Source organism: Harpia harpyja, chromosome 6 (assembly GCF_026419915.1).
Source record: "Harpia harpyja isolate bHarHar1 chromosome 6, bHarHar1 primary haplotype, whole genome shotgun sequence".
Classification (NCBI taxonomy): domain Eukaryota; kingdom Metazoa; phylum Chordata; class Aves; order Accipitriformes; family Accipitridae; genus Harpia; species Harpia harpyja.
The window spans coordinates 29707101-29718795 of NC_068945.1; the positions used below are offsets into that span (position 1 = coordinate 29707101).

The window sequence follows — 11695 nt, forward strand, 5'->3', positions numbered from 1 at the left end:
CAAGGCAAGGGAAGGGAAGGGAAGGGAAGGGAAGGGAAGGGAGAGCGGTGGTAAGGCGGTACGGGGCGGGTTTAGCCTCGCAAGGCTCACCGCGGCGTGGCCGTGGAGGTGCCGCGGCCTCACGGCAGGCTCCTCGCAGGCGGGGCGGGCGCAGCAGCAGCCGCCGCCGCTCCCCGCTGAGGCCCCGTCGTGCCGCCGCGCAGGCACCGGCGGGTGCGGGGCCCCGGGCGGCGGGCCGCGGCGGGTGCAGGGCGCTTCCCGCGGCAGCCCCCCGCTCCTGCCCGTGCTGCAGCAGCGCCTGCCCCCAGCCCGACATGGGCCGGCTGGCCTTGGTGGCCATTTCTGTCTCGGAGGAGTTGCCGTCCCCTGCCCGAGTGCCGGCGCTAGGCCTGTGTCCTGCAGTGATCTGTTGGCTGCCTTTTGCCTCCAGATGCCTCCAGACCGGCACAGCAGCCGATGCTCACACACGCCGCTTGACTTTCAGTGCGTTCTCGCACGCTGAGAAAGCCGGTCCCTTCTCTGGCTATACCCGCACTTCTTGTCCAAATACGTGAGTGCTGGAATGCCTTCTGTTTGAAGTTTAGTTCACTGAAACCTTCGCTGTAAAAACACTTAGGTCTGTGCTGGTAACTATAAACCCAAGCGTGTTCAGCTCAGTGTTGCTGAACCAAACAGAAAAGGAACACGGAAAGGATCTTGAAAGAAACGGATGGGGTGCTGGCTGTAAGGAGAGAAATGTCAAGTGAGTAGCTGAGGCAGGCGTGTAGGGGGACTGTGAGACAACCACGAAGAGGAGAGGCGAGAAAGAAGACTTTTCAGATCACTTTTAGTCTTTCAGATTATTTTGTAGATTAAAAGCATAAATGTACATTTCCTGCTGAAGGAAAAATCATAACAACAGTATTATGAAGTATTTGCATCATTCAATAGCTTTCATAGCTTCTAAAATTACTATTGGAAAGATAGATAGGAATGTGTGCACACATATGCATGTAGTTTCACAGATTTTTGTTTTAGTTGCACTTATGCCTAGAAGCTCCTTTATGCTATAGTCTTTTCAGCCACGTGGTTACAAGGTAACTACTACTAATCTAAACATCAACATACCTTAACACCTTGCAAAACAATGTCAGGAATATTGCAGGAAGAAGGAGAAAGGTAGCTCTGGAATCTACAGCTGTACTGTTTCAAACACTGTTAACTCCATGCCTTTGTGAGTTCCAAACCTGCCCAAGAGCTGACTTTATGTAATGCCGAAAAAAAGCAGTTTTCAAGGCCTAATTAGAGGAGGTGGTAAACCTAAACACCAGGATTTCTCTTGAAATGTATTTATAGGAACTTCTGTATTTCACAAATGACCTGCTTCTGTGGCTGGAACACCATATAGATTAGTTATGTACCCCTTGGTATTTATTCCTACTGGAGGCATACTGTGACATAAGGGTTGTCAGGATTAAAACTTACCGTCTTTGGGGCTATAAATGAAGGCAATGCAATATATGTGCAATAGATGGGAGTACGCAATAAGCAGGAAGGAATGAAGGGGATATGTATGTATCAGGTAAGATTTTTTCAGGAGCGCTGCTCTGAAACTGTGTTTAAATGTCACCTTGTTTTTGGAGCTGAAGCTCTCGCCCTGCCCACCAGCAGCACATGCCAAATCAGCTGACCGGCCCTGGATTGTTTTTTTCAGGAACCAAGCCAGAGCTGGAGTCCCCTGGGCACCAGGCAGAGGCACACACTGCTGTGGAATGGCACTGCATGGGAGGCAGAGCATGGCTGGGTATGCAGTGGGGCTAACGAGGAAGAGAGCGGGCCAGGAGTACCTTATAGATTTTTCCCAGTTTTTTTGCTCCTAGAATTGGCAAGACTCCAGGGTTGCCTTTTACCCAGGATACCCTTGTATTTCAGTAACCTAATTCAGGACTAATAATTCTTTCAGTAGCTGTGTGCTCAGTGAACTGTTGCTGCAACCGAAGAGAGCCCCAAGTACAGCAGAGCTGGCTGATTAGGCAAATATGTACTTGCAAACTTGATTGTCATTCGTAACTTGCTACGGCTATCTGATTCAAGATCCAGGACTGGAATTAAGCTAAACTGTATATTGGGCCAGATCCTTACTTTACACAGCTGGGGACATCTGCACAGACTTGAGAGGTCTTGAGTGGAACCTGGCATGATCCTGCTAGACCTGCAACTTTTCTGACAGAGTTTGCATTGGTGGCGGTCTGTAAGTGAAAGGAGAGCAGCGCACACTTATCTTGGGACAGCTCGCACCAGGTATGGGTGTGGGGAGCTCGTGAGGGCAAAGCGACCATCCTCCCGTGGCCGGGGCTGGTCCTCGGGGAGCACAAAGGTGAATTTCTGCAGGAGAGTGGTAAAGAAAATAAAGAGCTCCATCTTGGCCAGCTGTTCCCCCAGGCAGGCACGGCGACCTGCAAGAGAGGGAGTAGGAAGAGTCCATGAAAGAGGACATTAAACCGCATGGGAGGAGCAGATCAGCCCTCCTGCTGTGCCTCTGACTTGCAGCTGGATCCTCCCCTCAGATATACCTGCTGAGAAAGGCAGGAAGGCCTCTGGTTTCACAAACTGCCCGTTTGCATCCAGGAAGTGTTCGGGGTAAAACTCGTTTGGCTTCTCCCAGACTGCCTCATCCTTCAGCACGGAAGACAAGTTGGTGATGATTGTCGTCCCCTGCACTCCTCCACAAGAGGAAACAATTTAGGGGAGAACAGCAGCATTATCTTGGCACAAAGGATTGGTGCTGGTCCCCCTTTGGTCCATGTCTCCCATCTAGTAGCAACCATCGTTCAGTGCTTCAGAGTAAGGCACCAATCTCACCTTCTGTATCTTATTTAAAACAGAGGTAAAGCAGGGCACTTTTGCAATGACATATGGTGCCTGCCCTGTGCTCTGAAGCATCTGAACTTTGGCAGTTTGTATCCTTACAGAGGCTATTGCATGCAAATGCCAATTTCATAGTTACACAGTGGAAACAGCCTCTGCTTCTCAGCTCCTCCTGGACTTGTTTTATAGCTGGAGTGAAGCAGCTGACTGACAGACTTCAAAGCCCAGCTTTCACAGGGGCCATGGGAAATTGCAAAGCTTTCCTGTTTCACATGTCAATGTTCTAAGCTAGAGGAGATACCACAAGGCTAAAAAAAACCAAAACAACCCATCCCAGGCTTGCATTGCTACCAGTGCTGCCAGGGCAGCTGCCTGTCACAATGGCAGTGGACTGAATGCCAGTGGCATTTGAATAGCTTCAGAGATTAGAGTTTTAATTACTGCCATCTTAGGAAAGCCAGTAAGCTGGTGTCGTGTGCCTCCAGAGAGTCGGTTAGGCTCTGTTACTTTCTCCTTCCAACACAGGCAGTGAATGTCACAGCTCATCAAGAGGAAAGCAAACCTTTGCACTGAGGTGCCACTACAGTTGGGTTCCTACACAACCAGCACAAGCCTAGAGCACAAATGTGACCATCTGCCCAGATTTAGCATTTCAAGTCCTACTTCAGCACTTGCCAGTGACTAATTTGGGGTTGGAAGCGCAATGCTGCAGAGTTGGGTGGGGTCACCCACACCCCATGCCTGGCATCTGCACAGGGAGAGGATGCCACATTGCCTATCTGGTCGCAGTCACCTTGGGAATGAAGAAGCCTTGCAACTTGGTGTCCCGGTATGTCATGTGAGGTAGTCCAATAGGAACGACATCCCCGTAGCGTTGTACTTCATGGATCACAGCATTGGTGTAGGGCATGCTTGCTTGGTCCTTCATGGTGGGTGATCTCTCTCTGCCAATCACCTTATCAATCTCTGCTTGGACCTTACCTGAAAGCAGCACAGCTAAGGAATTAGGGTGCCCTTAGATAAACAGAAGGGGCTGGTACAAGCTGTAGGAAGGCTGGCAGCGTGAGATTATAGACGCTGGGTGAGAGCAGGACAAGCAATTAGAGAAAGGAACAGAAACTAGAGGGGAATGCATTTGTTTTCAGTTGCTCAGAGCCATCTGTATAACTATTCTTTGTGCACAGTGTCTTTAATAAAGGTCTTGTCACTCAACATGCTACCTTACCCCTCCTCTGTGCAGCTGAAATGGTACCTGGGCATGCAGCATTAGAGAATTAAAACAGATTAGCATCTATTCCAAATACTGGAAAGAGGGTGTGCTGGCCAGTGAAAGTCCCCAGGTAGCCTTCAAAATGAAGGCGAGAGTGAACTTGCCCTTCCAACTCCAGTCTTTTTGTCAGGGCTTCCCCCCTGCCACTGGTCACTGCCAGAACAGCTATGTTTGGAAAGTGTTTCTACTGGTTTCTGCTAGACGAACAATCACCAAAGCTGCTCCTCATTGCAAAATCCCAAAACCATGGAGAGAAGATGTTCAGTCTCCTCACAGAAAAATGAGGATTGAAGGGAAGATGCCACACCTCTGCCTGTCTTCTGACTTACTCTGTATTTCCGGGTGGAGAAGCATGTACAGAAATGCCCACCGGAGAGTGGTGGAGGTAGTCTCGGAACCAGCTGCAAACAAGTCTGCGGTCACCAGACGAAGGTTGTTATAGCTGAAACCATTCTCTTCAGCCACCTTACCCTGTGGAGAGCAAACAAATGGGTGGTTGGAGCTGGGGTACTTGCTGGGTGAGAAGACCATTGTTCCAGAGAAGTACTGAGAAGCACTAGATCCATTTTTGCTGACCAAGAAGTTCATTGGGAAAGTAGAGCACAACACAGGCAATGGTCTGTATATCACTGATGTACTTCAGTAACCCTGTTACCTCTGTATTTGAAGGTCATCAGTCACCTCCCGTATCCTGAGAGATGAAGGCTACACCTGCCTTCAGGACAGAAGTGAATGCCTTGTGCTCTCAAACAGACAGCAGGCCCCTGCCACTTGCCATAACGTCCTCCCCCAGAGGAGGTGGAACACAGTTATTCAGGTTTGATCAGATCATAAAACCCACACAGTAGAGAGGAGGCTGCATTGATGTGGCAAATGCAAAATTAACAGTATTTTGAGGGGGTTATCTATAGCTATGCATTACAGATTCTCACTGCTTCTGCCCTGCTATTTTCTTACAATCAAAAAAAAAAAAGATCAGGGTATCATTGCTGCCTATTAAGCCTGCAACACCAATTTCAGCAAAACTGGTCTCTCATCCAAATGCTAATTGAGCTCAAATTTGTTAGCATATGAGATATGACAAGCTCTCTGCATGAGTTCATCTGCTTGTCTTTTCTAATCCTCTTTATACTTTCCTTTCCTAGGGACTAGCTTCTGTTAAGTTATTCTGTTATGCCAATTAATAAGGCATTTAAGACTCAACTGTTATTCCAATAAAAGATCTCTGGCAAGGGAGCTATGGGGCTGACCTGACCAAAGTTAACCCAGTAGAGGGATTTATCAGACTGGCTTATCAGGGGACCTTAGTGAACAGAAGAGAGATGTGACAGGCGGCAACATGGTCAGGCTCACATCCACCCCCAAATAGTACTGCTCAGTGCAGAGTAACGTAGGTCACGTTGCTCTGCCCGTGTGAGTTGGGGGAGCTAACGTGTGGACTGGAGGTGCCCAGTGCCCGCAGCACGGCAGGGTTCGTTATGCAGAGCAGCAGTCCAGCCTCAGATGGCAGAAGCAATTCGCAGGCAGAATTTGCTACTATTGCTCATCTGGCACTTGTAATTTAGTGAATCCATGTGCAGAAACATATGGTGGATGGATGGGCTGACGCAAGTACTTTTGATTTTATACTGACTTCATGCCTGACTGAATCAAAGGAAAGACTCCTTTTAATTTCAGTGAGGTTCAGATTTAGGCCTTCATCTGATCTGTAGGGAACTAGTTCTTAGCAAGCAATTCGAAGACATGCATCCCGAAGGAGATGCCGTCTTTCCAAGTCATAACTTGGTTTAAAGACAAGCAACAGACTGGGCAACGATACCAAAAAGCCAGTCTGTTGCTGCAGTTTTGTAACTGATTTTGAGACATCAGTCATTAAGGCACTGACATACGAAGGAACTTGCATGTTGACTTGTCCCCTGGCACAAACTTAGAAATACTAGTGAATTCTCAATCACTGCCTTTTAAATGCCTTCAGAATGGTGTAGGCTGGAAAGAAGGGAGTTGCTAGATTCTGAGGGGAACGTGAAGGTAGAAAATGGGTACAAGAACATCAGCAGATAATATGGTCTCTTAAGACAATAAAGGAGGTTACAGCATGTAGAAGTTGAACACCTTTCTTCTCAAGATACAACATGGAATGAAAAAGTAGGAAATTAGTAAGAGGTTTTATACAGCTTTATGAGGAAAGTCAGCCTCTGTCAATAGGCTTAAACCGGCAGAGGAATTGCCCCCGGACCCTGAGGTTCTCCTGGTGTCACCCTACCTTCTCCATTTCCTTTAAAAACGCATCAGTGAAATCTCGGATGTGAGCAGGGTTCCAGGTCTCCATGTGCTTATCTATGAGCACATCTACGAAGTCCACGAACGCCTTTTGCCCTCGAAAGACTTTCTGTGGCACTCCAGGGATGCGCAACAAAATGGGCACCTCGTTAAGAAGCTGGGATGTCAGAACCAGAGAAAGAGAGAGAGAGAGAAGATATTATGTGATGCAAAAAAAAGAAAAATAATGAAAACACAATGCTCTCAAGCAACAGCGGGCAGCTTCTTACAGAACATATTAAGGTCTTAGTTTACCTGAGGCAGGAATCCAGCTTCTTCATTCAGGGAGTTTTCAAACAAATCTAACAGCTTCTTGAATGTCGCATCACTATAGTCAAAACGCTCTCCATAGATGGTGGTGCAGATCACGTTGCAGACTGCATTATTTAAGACAAAACGTAAATCAAAAGGACAACCTAAAAATGGAAATGGAGACCAAGCAATGAAGCTAAGCAACACCAAGCTGTTGGACCTCAGCTGTCAGCAACGAGAATACACAAATGCCTCCTTGATGCCTTCAAGAGAAAAAGCCCCAAACCACTCAAAGTACAAAGGCATCATACTAGGAAGTGAAGATCTTCTCATCTCCTACTACTATTTGGTTGATCCTTGTTTAAAGGAGAAAACTCCAGAGCAAAGCTGAGTTGCAGGGTTGTTCTGTAACATGACAGATAACACTTTCTTTGCTTTGCGTCTAGATGACAGGCGATGTTGTGTGAAAACTCTCAGCTGCACTTTTATTGCATGTGATAGTATCAGTATGTTTCACTAAACTTCATAAACGTAAGAGTTACCCAGCTCTGGGAATAATTATACTTTACCTCTTTATTTCTATTTATTTCCTATTTGTTTCCTGTTTCAAAGCGATTAGTGTTACAGTAGCCCCACTGTGTAAAGTAGAAGTGGCTTCAAGGTACAGCAGGGTTACTAATGCATACAGACCAGAAACACTGCATTTGCTTAGGAAGAGAGCACTGCATGCGAAGGAGAGTGGCTCTAGTATTACTTCTCTCTCTGCATCACTGTACTGCCTTTTTCTATGATTTCCCCATTCTTCCGGATGTGACAAACCTTCTTCAGAATTGACTGCAGAGCACAGAAATCCCACTTCCTCCGTCACTTGCTCCTCCAGGGATTTCTTTCCCATCCCAAAGTTCCTCAAGGTAGAGAGCGTGAATTTCCTTAGCTCCTTCCAGACGTGCCCGTATCTTGCCATAACAATCCCTGGAATTATGGATGAGCAAGAAATGTCGGGAGCTCTGACCCGTACATCAAGCAAAGTTTGCTAGAGAATAACAAATGTGAGTTTGGAGGTACAGGTCTGTGTGGATATATGAAAGAGTCTGATCTTGTAGAGCTTGTTCATACAGCAATTCTAAAAACAGATTACTGCACCTTCTGATGCATGTGCATGGCTATGAAGGTGGAGGGAGGCTTCAATGAGAGCAACAAGTGCTGCTAAGGATAAAGGAGTGACTCCCCCAAACCATTCAGCATTGCACCCTTAGCTTGTGTGGCCTGGGTAGCAGCTTGTTCCACCACAAAGGAGCTGAGGAGGAGAGGTGTGGGCTGGATGCTGGATAATACTCTGTCTTGGAAGAAAGTTACCATTTTTTTTTGTGACGACAACGACACGCACATAGTGTGTAAGCATAAGGACTAATCACTGGGTGTCAGGAGCTACCAGCTCCCAACGCTGGCAGGAAAGTTGTACCACTGATGGAATCCTAACACTACTGAAAAGGTGTGCACTAGCACCTGCAGCTGTAGTACAACCACTAAGGGGAGTCCCCTTTTCACCAAATCTGATTTTGTCACCACCAAAGGGTGGCAGACATACAAGGCGATTGACCAGAGGGACATGAGAAGGTGGCACTGTACTGAGAAGATCTTCCCTCTAGCCACCATTTACCCAGTCCTTCTTGTGCTAGTGCCAGTGAGGAATGTCCATTTCCAAGGGACTTGCCTTCAGATTTATTTCCGTAGCCCAGATGTTCATATACTGGGAAGTATGGTCGGTCAGCAAAGTCCTCCGATCTGTGGACCAGGGCTTCCTTCACTGTTTTATACCCGTTCAGTACTACCAGGTTGCTCCAGCAGTTCTGGAGATTGAAGATGTTTCCAAACTTCTTGTGAAGCTGCCAAGATAAAAAAAAAAGTACATCCCTGAAAATGAGCTGAAAGTAACTTAAAAAATATCACCATATCCTTCCTTAGGGCCTTTATTATTTAGTGATTTTTTGAGGTGCTTGTATTAGGAGACCTTCAGCTGATCTTTGACCTTTGTCTTTGCAGTGCAACAGCTCAGAGCAGTGCCAAACAGCAGCTGAAGCAGGGATCAATGCTCTGTGAGTGGAAAGATTTAGAGTACACTTATCCTGGCCAAACTGTTGCTGTGACCATTGCACAAGTAGTTTGGATTTTGTCTGACAACACAAGGTCAAGGACCTATTTTAGGATTTCAAAGGCTGCATGCTCAACAATGAATTATTTCCTAATACTTGTATTTATTTTGATTTGAAAGACTAGGCAAGTTTTGAGTTAGTCTACTTCTGCTAGAAGGAAATATTGATGATAAGGTCATACATAATTTTTTTTTAGCATGCATTTGTTCCTGAAGATCTACTCAGAGCCCGGCTCCCAGAAACACAGTTGGAAGAGGCAATTCCACACTGGAGTTTCAGGTCAACTTTCTCCCTAAAAGGAGCGTACACATCCAGTAAGACTGGTAACTGGCACACACCCTACATCTGTTGTGCTCTATAAGAGACATGACGCTGACAGCAGGTTGGCTGCACGGGTAAGCCTGTCAGCCATACACTCACCATGGGAGCTTGCCATGGAGCTAAGTCTCCTCCAGGTAGATGAGCCCTTTGACTGGACATAGACTCCTGGGAAGGCAGGTCAAAGCTCCCCTGCTAGTCAGTAATACTGAACAAAGCGCTCAGGACCATGTTGTTGGAAGACAGTGCAATAGTAGCAATGCCCCACAGACTGTGCTCTGTTTTCTTTTTCTTTTTTCTGTCTTTTTTTTTTTTTTTTGTTAAAAAGCTAAGTGTCTTCATTTCTGCACTGTAGCAATGCAGGGAACTGAAGTACTTAAGACTGTATTTGCAGTGGGGTTGGAAAGGGAATTAGCACTTCACTGGCACTAGAATACTTCATTAAAAGCGATTACTGGTCAAGATTGTGGTTAGCATGACCCTGACATGATGTGATTTGAAAATGGTAATCTTTTGGACTATATGCAAGCAAATAATACAAATGCTATATTTAGTTTCTCCATTTGGTAGATTTTGGACAGACAGCTGAACAGTGCTGTCCTAGAGAAAAGGTCTTTCGAGTTTGCAAACTGAAGCACAACCCCCCCGTGGTTTATCTGCTGCAAGCTGTGCTGTGCTTTTCCTTTGAGAATAGGACTTTGAATAGGAACGCTGCCGAGATTTTGGGCATTGCTGCTGGGGCAAATCCTGCAAGCTGATCTCTTTAGCTGAAACTGTCACATGCCTGTAGGCGTGCTAAAGTAACTCACAGGCAAGTCTGCCATTCCTGCAGCCACATTCCCAGGCCACAGATATTTGCTTGTCTTCCCTTGTTTACTCATCTCCCCGTTCCCTTGCCCCCACACTTGCCCACATGTTAAGTTGGCGGCCAGCTCTACAGCAGACCAAGCATCATCTGTCACAGGGGGCACAACAGCATCTCCCACTGAGCTCACGCATAGATCAGGAGATGGAGGCTGGCGATATTGGTGTGTGATTATCTATTTATCTTTATGGGCCAGGTCAGTGTCCTTAGGCAGTGACTTGCTTCGTCCTGGACTTTGGAGAGGGCATTGCCCTTCAGCTTTGTGCAAGGGTAGATCATGCCAGGGTGTCCCCACGCCTCCTGGGTCCATGGTCGTGTGAGGGGCACTTCGTCACGGGGGCCAGCACTCACCTGGTTGAAGGAGAGGTGTGGGTTGCGGAAGTCAACATACAGCATGGTCCCAATGAACGGCAGCGATACTGGGCCTGGCGGGTAATGGCTCCACTTCTTCCTGCGCTTCATGAAGTCAAGAAGTAAAGTAAAGACTGTAAGAAAAACTCCCAGTACAGAGATGTTGCTCCAGCAGGATGACAGCTGGGACCCCAGCCACAGGAGCAATGCCATTTCGTAGCCTGTCTACTCCTTGGTCTTCCTCTTTTGACCCAAGACTGTTTCTGCCTCCTTCCTCTTCTCTCTTCTCTCTTCTCTTCTCTTCCCTTCCCTTCTCTTTTCCCTTCTCTTTCTTTTCCTTTCCCTTCCCTCTCCCTCCCTCCCCTCTCCTTCCCTCCCCTCTCCTTCCCTCCCCTCTCCTTTCCTTCCCCAGGCAGCTGCCCTCTTCTCCTTGCTTTCTCCTCTTTCCCACACTCCCTTTTTCTGTCTCCCTGCTCCTCTCTCTCTGCAGTTGCTGGCCTCTGAATGTGGGACTTGGCTCAAAGCTGAAGCTCCTCCTCTGCTCAGCTCAGCCTTGGGGGAGTGGTGATGGAGGTCATCCCTCCTATTCCTCCTCCTTCTGCAAAACCAGAGCTCAGAGGCCTCTTTGTCCCTGCTGCTGGTGGCAGCTCCTGCAGAGGTGCCCTCCGTTGGGCAGGGCTGGGTGAGGTCCAGGTGTTCGGGTGCCCTCTCCCACAGCTGAGGTGGGATCACAGTTCACAACAAGCAATCTAGTCTTGCTGCATTCTCATGGGGCAATTTTGAAAGAGGTTGTTTAAATCTGTGTCGCCGCCTTGTTTGTACAGACAAGTCAAGGAAGAAGCAGCTCCTAAACACAGATCATCGAGGTTTCTGTTTGCAGGGCTGAGGATTTGTTCCATTGAGAAAGCTCAGGTTAGGTCAAGCTTTCCCTTATAGAAAGCACTTGTCACAGAAATTAGCCTAAAGTGGTGTCCTGAGACTTTAAAAATCATTTATGTTTCTGGGAATAACAATCTTTACCCAGTTCCAAATGGCAGTCAGCATGATGACCTTGATTTTTGTAGAATACAGCTCAGATATGAGGGAGAAAGCACATGTATTGCAAGGAGCCTTGAATTTCCAGCCTTTGGGGCAGCAGTAATGCAAACACAGTTATGGAGATGATAGTCAAAGTATTTCCTAAAGCAGCACAGCTATGTGCTCCTGGCATCTCTGCCATCAGAGATCAGTAAAGCTCGCTCTTATGACAGTTAGTTCTAGCTAAAAAGAAGCAGTAAACCCATCACGGTTTGATCTGTGATCTCAGCGTGATCAGACAAA

General features: G+C 47.2%; 1 protein-coding gene across 1 annotated transcript; it reads right to left on the reverse strand.

Annotated features, from left to right (window-relative positions):
* Nucleotides 1–807: 807 nt before the first annotated feature.
* On the reverse strand, nt 808–10683 carry LOC128143336 (cytochrome P450 2D17). The gene is made up of 9 exons (XM_052790431.1): nt 10376–10683; nt 8403–8574; nt 7508–7660; nt 6692–6852; nt 6381–6554; nt 4447–4588; nt 3641–3828; nt 2553–2694; nt 808–2435 (listed from the first exon to the last, which is right to left on the reverse strand). Exons 1-9 carry the CDS (start codon nt 10586–10588, stop codon nt 2257–2259), a joined length of 1524 nt encoding a protein of 507 aa, XP_052646391.1. The 5' UTR covers nt 10589–10683; the 3' UTR covers nt 808–2256.
* Nucleotides 10684–11695: the final 1012 nt, after the last annotated feature.